Here is a 22,033-nt window from a genome sequence, read left to right as displayed (position 1 = left end):
AGGGCTTTCTGGATCAGCAAGCATATCCAAACACTTCCTTGGCCAGCAATTTATTTCCATTATATCTCCTTTTGAACATGGCTGCCACATGCTGGGTCGACGCGTTCATCAGAAGCAGCAGCAACCAGTGACCACTGCCACAGCTGCAATAACAGACACGTGCAGTCCGTGTGCACCTGAGATCTCTTTGTCTATAGCATGAATCCATCCATCCATCCATTCCATCCCATCATCCATCCATCCATCCATCCATCCATCCATCCATCCATCCATCCATCCATCCATCCATCCATCCATCCATCTATTTTCTTCTGCTTATCCTGTATGGATGATGGATGGATATCTGCTTAATTCCAGTTGTCTTAGTCATTGTCTGGAGTATTTGTTGCAGTAGCAATAGCATGCATACTTAACAGAACAAACAAACAAAATATGGAGCAGAGATGTTAAAACTGCTGTTTTCTTTATATGTCTAATAAATCTACCTATATTGTTGAATGAGCGACTGAATGAGAGGATGGGCAGACACATAATATTATGTTATGCATATAGAATAGTGGAAATCACAGTATGGATGAGCATAGTAGCACTTCACATGTGTGAAGAGTATGAGCATGTCAAGTTCCACCAACCATTCACAAAACCCGCTCTGGGAATGCAAATGTTTAAGAGCCTCTCACCGCAGACATGGATCAAAACAAAATTTAAAAGGTTCATAATTTTACATGAAACTGGCAAAGTATCATCCTTCCCTTGTCTTCCACCTGCTGCTGATGTGAGCCTGTCTGCGCTGGGTCTTCTGCTGGGAGAGCGCAGGATTTGATTCAAGTGTTACATAAAAAGCCAGCTAAAAGCAACGTGTTAAATGTTTCAAGCACTTTTATTAATCAGTCAAAAATGAAGCAACAAATTATCACAGGACATATTTAAACCCTGTCAGATCATCAGTCTGGAGCTGTTGCAGTTTTGAAAAAAATAACAGCTCAACTGAGTAAACGGTTTTCACTCCAAACTTACTTTGCTTTATTGAAGTGGGATTGTATGAGGTACTTATCCATAGTCAGAATATTACCTACAGTTGGCATGCCCTCAACCAGAGATAGAGGCAAAGCAAGGTACTGATGTGGGTGTGCATTTTAGCACCCACTTAAAAAAAAAATCAATATTACATTAAGCTTGAGCTATATTAAAGCATTTTCAGTGTTCTATCTTGTTGTCAGACAACCATTTCTGAAGCTTGTGTTATCATCCTCTAAAGCCACTGGACTCCATCAACAAACAGTAATTTTACCTCACAGAATGCTGGCTTTGCAGGCCACTGCTGCCTCAAGTGTCAGCATGTCTTTGTTATTCACTGGCTTCCCTTTTTTAAAGGTTTATTACAGCAACAAGCAAACGTGTTAAAATAACAGAATCACGCAGCGGTGCTTCAGCAATCCAGTGTTCTGCAAGGTAACATTACAGTTTTTGTCAGCCGATTCTGTTGACTTTGAACAGAGATTTCTTTCTGCATTTTCTTTTTTTTTCATAAATCAACAAACTTTGTCAAGATTGTTAGATTAACTCAGTGAGCCTTCCAACTTTGAAATATTATTTATTCTCGGACGAGTGCCGTGAGAGCAGCCAGAGATTCAGACGGGTTACGTAACCCAACATCAAAGTCTCTCATTGTCAGCTGCTATTTCTTATCCTTTTTCTCACTTGAAAACCTCACCTTGACAGGTGACGTGTGTAACATTGATTGTATTGATAGAATGATGGAAAGACTTTGATCCTCACATTCATATGGATGTCACTTTGACATGCACGGCCACTCAGAAAAAACATTTCTACAGTTATTAGTTTGAAAAGCATGCTGCATTATTTTATTTAGATCATCTCATTTCGGCATGCTTTCCATGACCCTTCCCCTGACACTGTTATCAGATTCTCCTCCTAATGACTGGATTGTGTTTGATTCAGCGCCTGGCTGCCTCCTGATCTACACTTGGGAGCCAGATGCTAACTAACCTTAACTCAGTTGTGACAGAAATTTTAAATAACCAAGAAATGTGCATTACTGTACAACGCAATGTAAAAATGTCTGTTAGTTTCACAGAGTATGGGACAACTCTGAAGTCTGAAGTACAGTATGTAATACAATTCAAAAGTATTGGTGAATTAATTTTCATCTTGTGTAGTGTCTCTTCCTGTATTGCCTTTGTTTTACAAAGAGAGCGGTAGTTAAGTACAATTGTTCAGTGCTTCCCAACTCGAGGCGGTTTCAGCTGCACAGGACATCTCTGCTGACCTCCTCTTGAAAACAGTGATTATTCTGGGCCAGACTCTGTTAAAGCTACATGCTGGAATTAATGGAACTGGGAAGGGCAAATAGGGAACGTTATTGTGCCCTTGTTTCTCAGTGCGCTGCAGTTGAAGCAAAAGACATGTTTTACCTCACTAATCCTAGAGGGGTCATTCATTTCCATTTAGTGTAAATTTATGTTTTTGGGAGGAAAAGCGAGTCGATTCCCAGAGTAAGTGTGAGAGCGATGGAATTATTTAATATGTGTCTGCATTGTTTTTCATGTTTTGCAGGTCAGTATTGAGTCTTTGAGAAGATTAAACAGCACTTTAGCTCCCAAAGGCTTCATCCACTTCTGATTTCTATCGTGTGGCTAAAATGACATTAATCCTCTTACTACTTGCTACTGAAACCTTAGGTCTGTTAGCATAGTGTGATACATTTGATACAGTATGTGTTATACATTTTTATCAGTCATAACTGACCAGTGATCTGTGCGGCTAATGAGTGTTTGATGTTTTGTGACTGTAGACATGTTGAGATCACTAAGAGAGGAATACTGTTTCCTGGGATCAGCAGTGACATCATGTTAAATTGGAGGGAAAAAAAAAAAAAAGAGCTGGTGATGCACCAAGACAATAGCAGTGTCATGGTTCCTGGGTCTTGTATCCAGTGTTTGAGTTTGTTATGTTGTCCTTAGTTCATAATTATAATTTTCTATGTTCTTGTAATTATATTTTGGATTCATGCTGGAGTTTCTTTTTCCCTGCATTTCCTATGTTCCTATGTGTCTTGTCAAGCCTCCGTCTCTGTTTGGTGTTTGTTACTTCCTGTTTTATTTTGCCTGTTTCTTGTGCTCAGTTTTGCTTCCCCCTTATCTCGTTAGTTAGATTCTGTTCACCTGTGCCTTCTTTTCCCCAGGTGTGTCCTCGCTCCCTAATTGCCTTGTGTGTATTTAAGCCCTCAGTCTTCCTCCTCCTTTTATGTTGTTTTCTTTTGATCTCTGAGTTTTATATTTCTTGCTCCTGCTCAGTCTGTTTAGTGTTTTTCCCTGTAAGTCTACACCAAAAAAAAAAAAAAAAAAAAAAGCTTTAAGTTGATTCCCTGTCCTCCGAGTCCTGCATTTGGGTCCTGCTCTCCCTGCCACGCAGCCATTTCCTGGCAACTAGCGACGAGTTATCATTAACACATAAAGATTTCTGGGTGAATTGAGCCACAGTGCAGCATCACTGTGCCAAACTCATGTTCATGTAAATATAGGACTTATCAAATTTCAGTTTTTAATTAAATAAGCCACTGTTGTAATCTGATAAAGCAGTCAGATGCAGCTTGCTTTCTCAGTGCATCCAGTGTGCGCATTGCCTTCACAGTAAGTCGTCTGAAAGGAGACATGTCCTTGTTCTGTGGCCTGGATGTTATCAGAGAGTTTTCACCCCCAGAGGGGTAAGACTACCACACAGCTCCTTCCCTGTCCTCTCCTTTCTTTCTCCATCTCTGTCACTCTCTTAGGGTAATTCAGATGCATAGTCCATATACTCCCATCTCTATTTTAAGAATCTTCTCCCCAGTGTGGACATGCTGCGCTTGGGGCTGGTTGAATTGGGGAAGGTTGAATGAATGGAAACAGACTGTATGAGCGCTCACAAGCATCCCACTGTGTTTGGTGTATTCTCAATCCATAATCTTTTAAAGTTGTTCAATCTAGCAACATGGCTACTGGAGCGACTTAATAGTTACCCCAAAGCCTATGACTTTAAAGAAGATATAAACATCCACATAAAAATCCCCTGCAGGCTTCTGCGGGAAAGCCATGGCAGTGTCATTTTTTTCAGGCAACTTGGCTTTAAATCATTTTAAAGCACCGAATACCAGAATGAACGTCTGATTGCACAGACATAAGATATTAATTCACTGACTGATAATGACCAGATTTTAAGCCGAAAACATTCCAGTAGCTATTATAAGAGTGTTGGGAGAGTGACTGGAAGACCATGAATAATAAATGTGTGTACAAAGATCTTTTTATTGATATATTTAATGTAAACAGGAAATCCCCAGTTACCTCCATTTAAACCTGAATAAGTCATCACTGTAAACACAGCCACAGTCTACAAACTTGACATGCTGAGTAATCTCTATTGTGCTGCAAACAGCAGCAGAGTCTGTCTCACTCAGTTCTATTGTTTAGGTTAGCCTAGAAGCTGAAGTATCTGAAAGTAGTTGGGATACAACAGTTTAACACAAAGCATAAATCATGGATAGAGAGGTGCCTTTATAGTTTATTCCTAAAAGGGAGTTTTTATTTTTTAAAGTTAAGGACAAGAAAACCTTTTCAGAGAGAATATTTAACAAGGCCACTGGCAGGCAGTTGGCAGTGGTCTGCAGCAGAGGTGAACAGTGAATAGGTTTTCAGACAAAGTCATTACAGTATTTGCGTATTCCATATATTCATGCTACCATTAGGACATTTGAATGGGCAGCTTCACTAGATTATTTTTTTATAATGCTTAAAGGTAAAAACATTTACCTTTACAAGCAAAGCATTTTTTTCTTAAAACAGACATAAGGAATATAAACTACAACTGAGAAGCAAATGTTGGTGAACATCTGTCACTGAATGCAAACTGCGATTAAAAACGTAGCCATAAAAGTCGATGTCTGATATAAATTTAGCCAATTTCCTCCCCCCAAAGTCGTGTTCAACTCGAGAATCCATTCAGAGCAGGTGCTATTTTTCAGATTGTTCTCTGGAAGTCCTGTTAGGACCACTTGGACTGTGTGCTCTTCAGCATGGTGTTGTGGTTAGCACCATTGCCTCACAGCAAGAAGCTCCTAAGTTTGAATCCACTGCCAGCTGAGTTTGCATGTTCCCCTCATGACTACATGGGTTCTCTCTGGGTACTCTGTCTTCCTCCCAAAGACATGCATGTTAGTTTAACTCGTGACTCTAAATTGGCTGTAGCTGTGAATGAGTGTGAGTGGTTGTCTCTCTGTGCTATCTATGCGATAGATGTCCAGGGTATACCCCCACCTCTCGCCCCCTGACAGCTGGGATAGGCTCCAACCCCCCCAGCAACCTTTAACTTGATAAGTGGAAGAAAATGGTTGGATGGATGGATATCTTGCTCGGTGCTTGGCCTCAACATTAGAGCACAAGAAAGTCTCAACCCCCACAATTCAGGTTGTGAGATTTGGGTACCTGCAACTTTATCCACTTTTGGGTTGTCCAGCATCAGGCTGCTCAATAATGGCAAATGGAAGTAAAGTTAAGGCCGTGATTGCTATTTGATTAAATGTGGTAATTAATGGATATGTTGGTTTACATCAAGGTTTTGATTGGAAAATTATTAGTACTGTTAATGTTGCTAAGAGGAACTTTAAGTAAGATGTTTGTAAGCATAATATCTACTATGATGAATGGAAATTCTGAATGGAAAATTAAGTTACTAAACTTTGAAATTTACGCAACAACATTTTGAAATAATTCATTTTCATTGTCCCTAAAGCCCATCAGGGCAGTCAGGGATCTGAACTCCAAGGCCTCTGCCTTTTACCACTCAATCTAAAAACCAGTAGATACAGCGAGGAGTCAATCAGGAGGTTTTTAGACTTCCTTTTTTGCTGCTCTTCTGCAACAAAAGGAGTCTGATCAGGTGGTTATCTTAGCGAGATGCACTCTGGCTAGGATATCTCCTGGATGTCTCCTAGGTGAGGTGCTTAGTACTTGTCAAACTGGGAGGAGACCCTGAGCAGAACCTAGACTGGACTGAAATAAATGGTAGAGAATGGATGGATGGCTCAGTGGATCATCTTCATTTTATATCCTTTATTTTTTAATGAAATCTGAGAAATTCAAGGTATGCATTTTCTTGTTCAAACAACAACAAATAGATAGAAACCCATTCTGCCAATAGCATCCCCTGCCTGTAGAAACTGAAGAAAAAAAATCAAAACAATTTCTAATATCTCATTACTAAATTTCTGTGCACTGTTCACATCCTTCACTGTAGCTGCATGTAGGACTCTGCTGCATGTTGCTGTCATTTATACTAGTTTCTCTGTCCTCTGCTCTCTTTTTTATTGTGTGTGTTACATTTCAGGGAAGATAAATTGAGATTACTCAAGTTGACCAAAATTGTAGGTGCAATAAAAGCTTCCTACAGGGTATAAATGCTTAAAGCTCTGCTGCTGATGGCAGGGGAGGTGTTCCTTTTCTGCATCCCCTACAAATCTTTTTTTAAATACAGTTAATAGTATAAAAGCACCTCGCATTGAGTGCCTACCACCACCACTACCGACTCCCTCTGCCCAGGGTTCTGTCTTGAGGAAACACTACAATACCCCCCCCCCCCACCCCCCCCCCCCCCCCCCCCCCCCCCCCAAAAAAGTCAGTTACAACAAGTATGATGTTGAGATGATGAGATGTTGTCCTCCAGTTTATGCTCATAGTCTCATTTTAACCTTTCGCTGTGCCTGCTTGGTCCAACAGGGAAATCCACCCACTGCATCATGAAACTTTGTGAACTGGAGCTGGTGAACCTTTCCTCAGTGGATATATATGCATTTTTTTTTTTTTTTTTTTTTTTTTACAAGTGCTGTTTTTAGAAGTGTGTGGGAGAGACATGAATACCATAGTTCAGCGTGTAAATACTCTATAAACTGCTTGTGCTACGCTGAATAAAACCTGTTACTTTTTGTATTCTTCAGATTGTTCACAAAAGGCTGAATTGGAGCACCTTTCCCGGGGCAGGAAAAACCCCACTGAGAGGTTATAAAAAAAAAAAAAAGGAAACCACTGGTTCAGTCTAAATCGTCTCTGGCAGATAGCGTCTGCCATCCCACCCAGATTTTCAGCAGAGGTGGAGTCACCTTCATAAGACACCTTTCAATGGCCAGCCAAGAAAATTATGTGTACTCAGTGGCAGGGCTGTCAAGACCGTGCTGATAAAATTTCTGTGGATGGCAGCCTGGGGATCCAGGTTGAAAGGATTGAAGAAGGCATGCCTTTTTCACCTCCCTCAGGTGGGAAGCCCATCTGCTGAGGCCTCAGATCTGCAAACTCCCAACAAGTTCTAATTAAGACCTACTTCGCACAAGTGATCACAGTGTGATGATGAACCAAGAAATGGGCCAGAGATACTGTGCAGAGACAATTAGGGCCAATATCTGATTAGCTCCAGAGATAATAGTTTTGTTTTACTGGGCCTAACAGGGGGAAAAGGACGAGTTCAGAGAGTCAGATAATCCTTTATTAGGCGCTTGTACTCTCATGACGATAATTTAAGTACACTATAAGGAAGAAATTTGGCTCTAAATTTAGACTTTTAAAATAGTCTGTGTTTAGTATTACTTCAATGTATTCTTAACTGTTTTATCACTTTCTGTTAAGCTTGACTTCTTATGATTACTAAAACATCGAGGCTCTGCGAAGCATTATAAAAAGGCTTCAGAAGACCCTTTAAAGTTGGCCTCATTCACAGATGCTGTTTCCTGCCCTTTGTTTCTTTGCTTATCTGTGTCCCACTGGCAAATGGTTTGCAGAATCGCTGTGCATAATAGCCTACACAGCACTCAACTACTTTGATCTTTTCTAGGGAAGAGCAGAATCATCAGGCACTGGGCACTGCTCGCCTTTTTCAAGATGCTTGACATGTTGCAAGCCTTAAGGATGTGATGAGTTTCCTCTTCGTTGAGATAAAATGGTGCTTGTAACCGGTCCAAAAACCGTTACATTAGATTAGATTATTCATTTAGATGCTGGTTGTTTGACTTATTTAATAACTAACATTGCATGGCAATCCTTAAAAACAAACAAACAAAAAGCCTCTAAATGAAAAAAATACTCATGGCAAAGTAATACTGCAAATATGGCGCGCAGAGCATTAAATCATATTGAAGGCACGAGCACGCACAGACTGGCTTACAGTGTAATTAATATTCACATGTAGCAATTCTGTAATACTTGATACAATGAAAGGCAATTATAATGCAAGGCAATCTCAATATCTGTGTAACAGAATAAAAATACCTCTAAAAATTTGTTGAAGTTTGTCTTCAGGCACAAAAATTATTTGACCAAATAATTGATCACAGGCAAACTTTTCTCATAATCCCTCCAAGTTTCTTCACTCTAGCCTTCTTCTTATGTTCACTTGTGGCTATTTAAGGGAGTTGAAAGAAGAAAAAAATCTGCAACTACTTGCTAGATTTTTAAAGCAAGCCTATGAGTCAGAACATACAGGGGTTGGACAATGAAACTGAGTGTGAAGGTTCAATTAGCAGGGTAAGAGCACAGTTTTGCTCAAAATATTGCAATGCACACAACATTATGGGTGACATACCAGAGTTCAAAAGAGGACAAATTGTTGTGCACATCTTGCTGGCACATCTGTGACCAAGACAGCAAGTTTTTGTGATGTATCAAGAGCCACAGTATCCAGGGTAATGTCAGCATACCACCAAGAAGGACGAACCACATCCAGTAGGATTAACTGTGGACGCAAGAGGAAGCTGTCTGAAAGGGATGTTTGGGTGCTAACCCGGATTGTATCCAAAAAACATAAAACCACGGCTGCCCAAATCACGGCAGAATTAAATGTGCACCTCAACTCTCCTGTTTCCACCAAAACTGTCCGTCGGGAGCTCCACAGGGTCAATATACACGGCCGGGCTGCTATAGCCAAACCTTTGGTCACTCGTGCCAATGCCAAACGTCGGTTTCAGTGGTGCAAGGAGCGCAGATCTTGGGCTGTGGACAATGTGAAACATGTATTGTTCTCTGATGAGTCCACCTTTACTGTTTCCCCACATCCGGGAGAGTTACAGTGTGGAGAAGCCCCAAAGAAGCGTACCACCCAGACTGTTGCATGCCCAGAGTGAAGCATGGGGGTGGATCAGTGGTGGTTTGGGCTGCCATATCATGGCGTTCCCTTGGCCCAATACTTGTGCTATATATATATATATATATATATATATATATATATATATATATATTTACTTTTGCTTTAAGCATAAAAAGAATTTGAAAGTGTGACTTCAGACTGATTTAGCAAGAACCAAATAATGAATATATTTAAAAACAGAGAATTCAGACTGAGTAGGATGAATGAAAGGTTTTATGATCTTTGAAGCATTTCAGTGCTCAGAATGCAGGACTACTGTTGCAGAGAGTGCAGCAGAGTTTTAAACAGCATCATAAATCTAATGTTTGCATAAATTCAGTTTAGCACAGATGAGGATTTTCTTGTCACCTGAGGTATATTAAAGCATCTCTTGTATGATGCATAAGCTAAGCCCCACATAACATATGCATGTATGAGAGGAAAGGAAATGCAATTACTTCATTTAGACTGCCTTAGTCACTGATGCTGAGAGCAACAATCCTCAAGCGCTGCTCACAGACCATGAAAGCGTGAAAAACAATAGGCTGGAAAACCAATGGTCACAGACAAGTAAGTACAAACCCACAGTAGTTGCATTTTACATGTCAACAATGTGACATGTGGGATATACACTGTGTGTCTTCAAGGCGTAATAGCCTGTATGAATGGCCTTCTTTTATTAACCGCTCTCACCCTTTGCTCAAGCATTTGATTCAGGATTATGCTGCGAACTTTTTCACAGACTTCAAAGGCTACTCTTCATTCATTTTGGTCTTTTGATGGTATTATGTTGGTTAAGCGAGGTTTCCAGTTTCAAGGCCAGGTAAATGGTATTAAGTGCTGTACGCAATGGATTACTCACTGTAACGTTTTCCTGTTTGCGCAACAGCACGGCATTGGCTTTTGAAGAAGAAGGTGACAGAAAATTAAAAAAAAAAAAGAAAAACAAAACATCAGTTTAGTTCCAGCAGTAGTGAGACAGTTATGCTGTGTGCTGAAATTCTGCTGGCAGAGTCTTCAGTTTGGCCTTTGCATGTCGTAAACATATTTGTGATTTTAATGTTTTATGTGTGGCTCGTTATAAAATGCAGTAGGCCCTCGAATAATAGGCCAAAGATATTTTTGATAAAATGACACTGTGTGGCAGACTGTGTGTGATTTCTGAGCATATAGATCATGTGTTTAATTTGGAGTGCCTGTCAAAGACTAATCCTCACCCTCCTGACAGTGGCATTTGTAAAAAGCTGCAGAATAAGTTGGAAGTAGATTTACTGAATATAGTACAGCTTAAACTGGCACCAAGCAGAGAGAGGAGTCAAGCTTGGTGAACCTTCCTCCAGCGCTTTTTCATATTTGGTAATCTAAATATATTTCTTCTGAAATATCACATCTTACACTGTTACATCACCTTCTGCTGAAATCCCACATCACTTCGAGTTTGGTTAAGGACGGCAGAGGCTGGAAACACGTGCACACACACACACCACCGCACGCACGCAAACACACACACACACACGCACGTGTTTCTTCCAGCTCTTGTATTTTAGTGTAATTAAGGGCCTATAGATTTACAGTAGCAGGCATCATCATGGTTGCTGGATCAATGGGTGCAAGAAGCAGTGAAGGATAACAGCAAATATGGTGGTTTACGAAACGTGTTGTGCTTTGTGTGTAACATAATGGTAGAAACTCCTGGAATGTTGTGTACGTGCTATGCACAGCAATTTTGTTGGCCTGATACATCTGCAAACAGAAGGCCAAGTTACCTCTTCATCTGCTGGTCTGTCAAGTCTTGGTTAAAATCATCATTCCGGCAAGTCTTTAGCTGACCTTCAAACCTGAGTCCTCCAGGCCAGCAGACATGCTAATTAACGGTTCGCTCTGTAACTTCACAAAGCAATTTCATTCCCTGTATGTCTGGGTTCAAAATGGTCCGGGCATACTGAGATTCAGGACTAAAAAGTATCCTGTAGGGTCACTGAATACCGCCTGAATAATGCATATAAAGTCTCTTGCAGTCAACTTTACCTAGTCCTCCGATAAACATGTGCATGAGCTCCTCCTCAGATACGCCAGTTCTTGTACAAGGACTGCATGTATAATCACAGTGATACTTGTAAGAAGGGGCGTGAGCAGCTCAGAATCATTAGATGCCACAAGCTCCACTAAAGGGATTTCCTGCCATATTGGTAGGGCTTACCTATATTCTGAAGTTAGCGTTGACAGTAGGATGAGCATGTGCTCATAAAATAGGACACCAGAACACACAATCCAACCAGAAAGCAATCTGGTATGTTCATGCTGTGAAAACTGCAATTATTCTGCCATCTGTGCGGTAAACTTCTAGATTATATTTTCATTATGCAGGATGTCAAAGTGTATTAGCAGTCTTGAAATTATGAAAATGCTGTTCTTAGACAACATCAATTGAAGACAATTTATGTGTAGCGTGCGTTGTTCTCACTGTAGCTTTTTTCTTTTGCGTCTAATCCAACACCAAGATCAGCACATTGCTTTTATAGTGTGGAAAATATGTGAATGAAAGGCGAGTGGAAATATGTTGACATATTAGTGAATTAAAGGCAATTAATGCTGCTTAAATTACCAATTTAGAATAAATTATAATATGTACCTTATATAAGACATCACTGATAACATTTTTAAAAATAGTTATGGTTTAGCTTCTTACTTTAAAATTGTCAAAATAGACTAATTCATAAAACTGTGAAGTCTACCATGTGCTTTGGTGTTAATTACATCAGTTTATCCTTTACTTCTTACAGATACTCTTAATTGCTATTGCGTGAGCTTTGGATTTTCTGCAGGTTGAAGCATTTTGGTCTGGAGCAGACATATCCTTAGTGTATAATGCTCTCCTCCTTACTCAAAGTAATTAAGAATGATTAAGTAAATTTGCTGGACACTAGTATTTTAGGCGTGGTAATTATAACGAGGCAGCTGACAGCACTACGTTTAATGGGTGAACTGTGAAAATTGCCGTTACCACCTATGTTTTTAAACACCATCTACTTAACATCTTGTCAGCATGTTAGTGCTGCATCAGTAGTCATATAGAATGAGATGGAGAGTAAGTAGGAAATTGCATCTGTAAATTGAGTCCAAAGGCATGCAGTTAGTGGGGTCAGGTTAACTGGATGATTGACTGTGAGGGTGAATGGTTGTCTGTCTCTCTGTGTTGGCCCTGCGACAGACTGACAACATCCTATGGCACCCCCCCCCCCCCCCCCCCCCCAAAAAAAAAAAAAAAAAACTGAATTGGATAAGCATGGATGGATAAATGGAAGAAATATGTTAATAAAAAGTTTAAAATGTGGTCTGTTAGGAGTGTTGTGAAATTTAAATGTTGTTATAGTCACCAGAAACTGATTTATGTGCTTATTGATTATTATTAACGCAAAACACATTAAGCATTTGCAACAACATATATTAACTATTTGCTGATCTATACTGCCTGGCTAAGAAAAAAGTCGCCACCAGAAAAAGAAAGGTCACACACTAATATTTTGTTTACGGCATGCATCCGCTGTGGCATTGTTTCCATAAGCTTCTGCAGTGTCACAAAATTTAATTCCATCCAGTGTTGCATTAATTTTTCACCAAGATCTTGCAGTGATGATGGCAGATTCTGACCACTGTACAAAGCCTTCTCCAACACATCCCAAAGATCATCAACGGGGTTGAGGTCTGGATTCTGTGGAGGCCAATCCATGTGTGAAAATGATGTCTCACGCTCCCAGAACTGCTCTTTCACAATTCGAGCCCAATGAATCCTGGCATTGTCATCTTGGAATATGCCCGTGCCATCAGGGAAGAAAAAATCCATTGATGGAATAACCTGGTCATTCAGTATATTCAGGTAGTCAGCTGACCTCATTCTTTGAGCACATAATGTTGCTGAACCTAGACCTGACCAACTGGAGCAACCCCAGATCATAGCACTGCCCCCACAGGCTTGTACAGTAGGCACTAGGCATGATGGGTGCATCACTTCACCTGCCTCTCTTCTTACCCTGATGCGCACATCACTCTGGAACAGGGTAAATCTGGACTCATCAGACCACATGACCTTCTTCCATTGCTCCAGAGTCCAACCTTTATGCTCCCTAGCAAATTGAAGTCTTTTTTTTTCCAGTTAGCCTCACTGATTAGTGGTTTTCTTAAGGCTACACAGCTGTTCAGTCCCAATCTCTTGAGTTCCCTTTGCATTGTGCATGTGGAAATGCTCTTACTTTCACTCTTAAACATAGCCCTGAGTGCTACTGTTGTTTTTCTTCGATTTGATTTCACCAAACGTTTAAGTGATCGCGATCATTCACGATTTTTTTCTGGCCACATTTCTTCCTCGAAGACGATTGGTCCCCACTATCCTTCCAGTTTTTAATAATGTGCTGGACAGTTCTTAACTCAAGTTTAGTAGTTTCTGCAATCTCCTTAGATGTTTTCTCTGCTTGATGCATGCCAATGATTTGACCCTTCTCAAACAGACTGACATCTTTTCCACGACCACGCGATGTGTCTTTCGACATGGTTGTTTAAGAAATGAGAAGCAACTCATTGCACCAGTTGGGGTTAAATAACTTGTTGCCAGCTGCAGTAATTATCCAATAGGAGGCTCGTACCTATGTGCTTAGTTAAATCCAGGTGGCGACTTTTTTTTTTTTTGGCCAGGCAGTGTATTTCTGTCAACATTTATAATGGTGATAAATGAAAATTTAAAAAGTAAACACTCTTAAATCATGTTATGATGTTATGTGATGACCTTGCATAATTTTCCCACCGGAGGACACTCTGCAACTTCCATGTACACAAGACATGTTTGGAATGCCACAAATACCAGCTGATCTGAGCAGAGCGCAGACGAGTAAATAAATAATTACATATCACAAATGTTAGGGAAATCTATTTGTTTTGTGTGTCTGAAAAAAAAAATATCGGCTGATATATCAGCATCACCAAATATTGGTATTTTTCTTAAAAATCCTGTAATACAATAAACATAAGATGGAGCTTTTACAGTACAAAGGCACATTATCATTTCCATAGGGAAAGTAGACTATGATAACTAATTAAAACAGCATATTCTGAATAGATTAATAGAAAATCTGTTCACAAAAACAATAAACTGCTGGGCAGCTAAAGAATTTACAAAATTGATAATATTTGGTCTCAAGAATATGCTGCCTTTTAATTTAGCAAATAAACAGGTTAAACAGAAGTCAGACACTATGGAGCATGCTCTGATTGATGCAGGTTTTGCATCTTTGAACTGTTGTTTTATGGTAAGCTATAGCAGGTCCTGACTGTAAATGAACTGATACTTATACAGCTTAGTTTTGGAATCATTTTTGCATCTTTGCTCACAATGTTCAGTTGAGAATGAATGAGATACAATTGCTGTATACAAATCATATATAATATACTAATGAGAAGTTCAATACCCAGCAAAAGAACAACACTCCCATCTAACTCAATCATAGAGACCTGACTATGATCAGAAAAGCCAGCTCCCCTCAGGCTTGCTTTTGCAGGCTCCTTTGAACAGTTCTACATTGTTCTGACCATGTTTGAGGAGCAGCAAAAAAACATAATCATAAAACATTTATGCCTCAATTTTTTCTTGCTTTAAAATATTATTCATGAGGAGTTACGGCCATTTTCCTTATCAGATATTGCAATAATTTGGCCTGGAGAGTTAAAAATTACTCACCTCAAGTGTGCAGGTTGGGCAGGTGCCAAGATCTCAGTCTGAGGTCGAGGCCAAAGCACTCACACGAAAAATTATTATCCATATTTTTAACTGTCAATAATCGACTGACCTTGTCACAGCTCCTTCATGACCACATCAGTCATCATTTACAGCTCAATTAAGACGTCATTCTAAATTATTTATCAGTTAGTGGTTTGCTGATCTCTCACACCTTAAAAGTGGAAGGCTGGTGATAACAAAAGCCTGTTCTTATCCTTCATGGACAGTTTGTCTACATAATAATTGTGAAAGGTCTCTTGTTAGTATGCTGGATTACCTTTAAAATTTTAATTGAGCAAGTTCAAAAAGTGTGAAGCCTCAGCTTTTCACTCACACCTCAAGCAGTATTATACACTTACTGCCAGCGAGCAGCAGTTTTATCTTTTAAAATGTTTTCATGCCAGTGAAGCCCTTTGAACCTTGTTTCCAGTTCAAATCCAAAAACTACATTTAGTACTTTTTTCACGTTGGCAAACAGCAGCAAGGTATGCAGTGGGTCAGACAGGCCTTTTGTGAATGGGGACTGAAGTATGCAGCATCTTTGTCCTATTTGTGTACATTTGCTTGTGTGAAGCATCATTTACAATGAAAGCAATCTTAGATACTCACTGATCAAATATCGCGAGTGTAGTCTTTTCTTCTGGTGACTCGGCAAAATATTTTCATTGCTGATCAAGTAATGTTGGTGAGGTTGAGTTGGTGCTGCCACTGTTTCTGTCTACTTGCTAGTAGCCTTTTCTTTGCTTCAAACTTTCAACACTGTTTGGACATAGAAATTTGGATTATTCTGTTAAATTAACACTTCCGGTCTTCCACATTAATGTTATTGTGTTATTAGCTGCTACCCACAACTTTAGTAATAACAGATGGCTAAGGTGGCTATCCTGTAACTGCTAATAGTTAAATGGCTAATATTAACGTGTGCACCGGCTGCGTTAACATTTACAGTATGATAGCTGTTTAGTACTTCTCCATAAAGACCAGGGGTGCCAGTCTTTAGATGCTTCGCCAAATTTGTTGGCTGCTGTTCACGTGTTCAGCTGCTAGTTGTGGGCCTGCCTGTCTGCAGCAGTGCTGTGTGTCAGCTGCAGGAGGTGCAGAGGGTGCTGTTGGTATCGATGCTATTGCAAATGTGTATCTAATCTGATATTCATTATTTTGTATCAATTACTATCTGTGTGTGTGTGTGTGTATTTTTTTTGACAGTCATAATAGGCAGATGATAGAGACTTCTAAAAACATAGGTTTTTGATTATATGATCAAAAGACGTCTCTTGCTGCCTCTGACTGTTGACAGATCCATTCAAACTTTTGCACCCATCATCATCTTCCAGAAAAGTCCTCAATGTGGGTTTAAATTGGCCAAGGACACCACAGATGAAAGACAACTCATAATGAGGTTTCTCCCTTAGGACTCAATGTGGAGCTTTGTCCCAGGAGTTGCTGAAGGTTGTCTGTAGAAACAGTCTACTGCGGGGTGCAAGCCTCAACAGCCAGCCTGTCTGTCACCTTGCCTTCCTGGTGATGTGCAGAAGTGAAGTTTACACAGGGACAAAGTATATTTTGGGACTTCCGCAAGCATGAAGAAGCATACACAAATGCCATATAGGTGAAGCTTTCTGCAATATAGTCATGCCTCATCTTAAGATACTGCAGTGGTGTAACTTCTTCATGTGCGCACCCAAATTTTTCACCATGACTTTTGCCACCATTTTGAACCACTAAGTTTGCTCTTTTTTTTGTTGTTATGGACAGGATGCCGTTACACATCACGATGTCTTAGAGGTGATCTCTGTTCATCTCTAACAACAAATGACAAAGAAAAACCACCATGTAATAAACAGTCTGCTCCAGCTCCTCTCCCATTTGAAAACAGCACAAAGACTTGAGTGCATGATCAATGTGTGTGGAGCTAATAGCTGAGACTAGGTTTATTACTGACTGGAAATCCATTTACTGGGACGGCTAGACTGCTAACATATCCCCAAACCTAAAGTAACCTGATTCTTATGTGTATCAACAGTCAGTGAAAATATATCAATCCCATAGTACTGGAAGTAAGCAAAATAAAGTAAATAGAACTAGAATAAACTATAATGCAGTAAAATCTTTTAAAAAATGGGTAAAAGACAATAAAACATCTAAACTGACAGTCATAGTAATTAATTGTTGTCTCTAAGAGGGTAAATGATTAAAGAAGTGCCTCGCTTAAACTGGCAAGAATAAATATCTCTGATTATCTCAATGCAAACAGTCCTCCACCTCTATAAAAAAATGAAGCTAAAATAGAACACCAAACTTCTGTGACTCAATTTCATGGTCCAGCCGCAAACTATGGAAACACCTGCGAGTCAGAGTGCACAATGGTGCAGTTTAATGCAGCAGCCAGCGGGAGTTCACAGTGCCCAGAGCAGCAGAGAGGAGCGGGGGAATCTACGATCTCGCACGGACCTAAAAATAACACCACATACATAGACCCACAGAAACAGACCTGCTAAATGTGAAGCCCACTTGTGCATTTCCACTACTGTTACACAAAACCTCCTCAGACATTTCTCTGCACAATCAAATTTCCCTTTGGGAATCAGATGACTTTGTGTTTGGGGGAGATAGTGCAGAATGTGATGATCAGGTAAATGAGGACTGACCTTGTGCGCTGGTGTAATCATCGCTGGGCTGATAAGAATCTGCAGCTTCAAGTCCTTACTGCTTGTTACAGTTGAGAACAAAAAGCGCAATCTTTCCCACGTTTACCCTGCACCCGACCTTTCTGCTGTTATTGAAGAGGCACTTTGCGAAGCTAATTATTATTGAAGCTTAATTGAGTGTGTTTTTCAGAAGTTGGCGTTAAACTTTGCAAAGTGTATAAATACAGGATCATTACAGCTGTGAATCTTTATAAAAGTGGAAAAACTTGTGAGGATAGGACAGAAAAAAAATCTCTGTTTTTAACATTTAGTGCTTGAATCTAAAGTCGTGTCTCTCATTTACTCTCTCTTTGCAGTCCGTCTGCTTTGCGGCCAGGCAGCTGTGTGGGGCACCGGGTGTGGATCCTACTAGCTATGACTCACCTTACCTTGGACTTCTCTGTGTGCAGCCCCATCGGTCAGGGTCTGGGGATCAAACTCACGCCTAAATCGGTGCCTCGCTCACGGCCTCGCTTGCAGCCCCTCTGGGATAAGCCTAACATGCTTCACTGGAGAACAGTGAGCCCGTTAGCCCACCGGCTCCTCAGCCCTGTTCCTCCACCCCAAGACAGCAGGGCAGGGATAGTGCCAAAAGTTAAAGGTCAAAAGCATTGGAAGCCAGCACATAAAGGACAAGCGGCCTGTAAGGATTGCCGGCTGAGATACTCTCCAAAAGAGACAGGCGATCCTTTGGCTGTAATAGCAAAAGCTCCAGTGGCTTTATCAAGCGGGAGGTTGTTAATTAGAACCAGGAGGCAGCTCAAATGGGACAGCTATGACAAGTCTCAGGAGGGCCGGACTACCACAGCTGGATATATTGACTGGGGACCCACGGGGACCGATAACATAGATGAGGAAAAAACAGAGCCAAACGTAACGCTGTCCACCAGGGCCGCAACTACTACAGTGGCCACAACCACTAGCAGTACAACCAGGCACAGGACGTTCACTGTGGTGACCACAACAGAGGCCAAGAGCACCACCAAGTCCCCTATCAGCAAGCCGGAGACTGTCAAACCACCAAAGCCATATGGGGACACACCAGGTAAGATATATAACAAGTATTTATTTAGTGTGAATTTCACGATTTAACATGAGTTGGTAGGCTAAAAATGTTTTCTCTCAGTAACTCTTAAACAGACAAACTTACAGAAGTGAAGATAATTCGTCAAGTCAGCAGTGTCCAAACATGTTACTTGGGCTTTCTTTTGCAGCGTGTCTCTTTAATAAAACATTTCTCAGGGGATCTTTAAGCAGATAAAGGTAACACATTTGTTAAATCAGCTCTGAAAACGTTATGAATAAAGGATGAATTGGCTTCTCTCGGCAAAGGTGAACTTTATTTTGTGATATGATGAGCTGCCTAAGGTTATGTTTACATGTGATTTAGGTATATATGTAAAACAGGTTCATGTGTAGCATAGGGATGAAACTTCCATATGTTGCACCTGGTTGCTGCGCTTTCACAGTGGGACAGACTTCCAGCTCCAGGACAATAATTAAAAATATTAAACTAGCAAAGAACAAGGGGGTGAAATTGGGATTCAGTAATTTGAAGGTGTCTTCTACTTATCCCTAGTGATATTGCAAGACAAACTGCTATCACATTTTTTGCTGTACATCTGATGATCTACTTTTCATGAATATAATATTGCAACCTAGGGAAGTAGCCCCTGATATTCACAGACTGTGCCCTTGACCATATTGTAGCCCTCAAGCCTGAAATATTGTATGTGGGCATTTATGGGCATGGATTTTTATGGGCAGCTCCTCTGTAGTGTGGAAACACAATCCTCCCTGCCAGGCATATTAGATTTAGTATGTCATTATGTTTGTGAGGAACATGTTTTTTTTTTTTATTTAAATGACCTATGTAAGTTATGTTTTAACAACCTCTGAACAATAACTGCTAAATGAAGTTTTCCCATTTAGCACAATAGCAAAATCTGTCATAAAATTATGCATGGATCAGGACAGTAGATGTCCTTCATCACCACTTATTCGGCTTCAGTGATAAATGTAAGAGGAAGTCAGAGAAGTTGTGTAATGTAGTTTAATAATTTTCTTTGAATTACTTAATAATGACCTCATAATGTAATGGGAGAATTCAGATTATGAATAAACAGGTCCCGAACTGTTTGCTGTCACTCTGTACTGTTCATGTTCTATATCGAAACAAAGACGTCTCCAAAAAAACTCTTGAACATTATTTATATGTTGTACAGTGGCTTAACTGTTTATAGCGAACACCAAATGAAATGGCAGGACATAATTATCTTGTTATTTTTGTTGTGAGCTCTTCATTTTCTCTTGATTGGGAGGTAAGTGTGAGACCACCTGTGATTCAGATGATGGCTTGATATTGCATCCTGGAGGAAATCAGTCACCACAGCTAACTGAAAGCTGACAAGAAGGGCGAGCCAAGATTTTTTTTCTTCCCCCCAACTGGTAGCATATTATTGTATCAATAAGCACACTGTGTCTGATCAGAGCAGATGAAGAGAACCGTGTTCCAGAGCAAAGACTGGGTGTGTAACTGCAGCAGAAATTTTCCCTCTGCCTTCACAACACATTAACCCTCTGCCTCATATTAGCCCCAAGGCAAGATGTAATTACCACGCGAGCAGCACAGCATTGGATTGCTGATGAATTGAAAGTATTGCAGACGGAGAGGTGCTTAACTTTATGTTTGTCTCTTACTCTCATATCTCCGACATTGTCTTAGAGGATGCTTACGAGATTTCCTAGTCATGATTTATGAATCTTGCATCAGGATAAACTCTTGTAACCATCTTAAATTGATTCTGCTAAACAGGAATTGATTATCACTTTTGCTAAACAGGAAAAGTGATAATCAAACTCAAATGAACCTTTCTAGATTTCTCCTTCTCTCTTTGCCTTATCTCTCATCGGAAATAATTTCTGAGAAGGTTAAGGCCTTCTAGGTGGCTACTGTGTCAAACCTGCCCACTACACACAAGTTTTTTTTTTACTTTAACAGCAGATGAGTTGGCATCAGCTGACAGTAATGCTAACAACAGCATCTAATCTGTGCGTGCTCAAAACAAAAGGCTGCTTTGTCACTGCGGAATAATTGCTGAAAGTTTTTTTGTGCTAAACCAACCCAAATGCCCATTCGTCATGTCAAAACAGATCTAAACAGAGCTGTGTCAACTTCCACTTAAGGTTAATTAATTGTCAGTACAGTAGGAGAGAGGCTGGTGCACATGCACGCAATTTAGATGTACTGCTCTGAAAAATGCATAACCAGTGCAAAGACTGCATGCATGATGTATGCATGCAGAGAGTTCAAGAGCATTTGGCACCCAGCTGGCATCTGCTGAATGTGCTTTTCCCTCCATGGATGTGCCTTGGCATCCTGCAAGCTTACACTTGCTCTGCCAAGCTAACTGTGGCAATTATCTCAGGTGAATGATACAATATTTTTATTTTTATGGAAATGCTGCCACATTTCAATTTACATTCTGGGCATGCAACTTGAAGAACCCCAAGTGATCTTCACCGAGTGTGAGAGGAACTTGAGAGACTATTAGTTGCAGTGTTATGAAGTTTCAGATATCTTATGCTAACTATCTACCAGCCAAATCATTCTACACCAAACATTTTTAATTACTATTGTAATTCTGCACTAATTGATTGTTCCCTATAATCACAGTATCAGTATGCAACCCCGATTCCGAAAAAGTTGGAACGCTGTCTAAATGTAAAAAAAACAAACAAACAAAAAACAAAAACAGAATGCAATAATTTGTAAATCTCATAAACCCATATTTGATTCACAATAGAAGACAGAAAACAAATCAAATGTTTAAACTGAGAAAATGTGCTGGACTGTTGAGCAGATAGAATCTCATTTGTCAAAAATTGCATTTCATGTTGCGTCAATAATCTGCAGGCAGGCCGGTTGAGCCCCCGGACTCTTCTGCTATGAAACTATCTTGTTGAAATAGATGCACTGTGGGATTTAACATTGTCTTGCTGACATGTGCAATACCTTCCCTGAAAAGAGAATCATCTGGTGCCCATGCAGTGATTTCCATGACATGACAGTGTCGCCTGAGGGCCTGAAGATCATGGGTCCATCCTTACCTTTGAGAAACTTTGCCTCTCTAAGATGCACTTTTTTTATACCCAATCATGTTATAGCAATTAACCAAATTAGTTGCAAAATGTTCCTCCAGCTGTTTCTTTTTAGTACCACTTGCCTTTCCAGCTGTTTTTGGCCCCTTTTTTGAGACGTGTTGCTGCACCAACTTCACAGTAAGCAAATATTTTTCTTAAAATGGTACATTTTCTCTGTTCTATTGTGAATAAGATCTGAGTTCATGAAATTTGTAAATCATTGCATTCTGTTTTTCTGAATTGGGTTTGAAAGCTTCTCTGTTTCTAACAC

The 22,033-nt window shown here is 40.1% G+C and overlaps 1 protein-coding gene across 1 annotated transcript in view; it reads left to right on the top strand.

Moving 5' to 3' along the window:
• ajap1 (adherens junctions associated protein 1) overlaps nucleotides 1-22,033 on the top strand; it is a 51,253-nt gene that overhangs the window by 12,110 nt on the left and 17,110 nt on the right. The window contains exon 2 of the mRNA XM_030734549.1: nucleotides 17,937-18,664. Within this exon, the coding sequence (XP_030590409.1) occupies nucleotides 17,937-18,664 (728 nt within the window). The remainder of the gene's footprint in view (nucleotides 1-17,936; nucleotides 18,665-22,033) is intronic.

This window comes from Archocentrus centrarchus, chromosome 7, assembly GCF_007364275.1.
Source record: "Archocentrus centrarchus isolate MPI-CPG fArcCen1 chromosome 7, fArcCen1, whole genome shotgun sequence".
Taxonomy (NCBI): Eukaryota; Metazoa; Chordata; class Actinopteri; order Cichliformes; family Cichlidae; genus Archocentrus; species Archocentrus centrarchus.
This window is presented reverse-complemented; position numbering and strand designations above follow the sequence as displayed.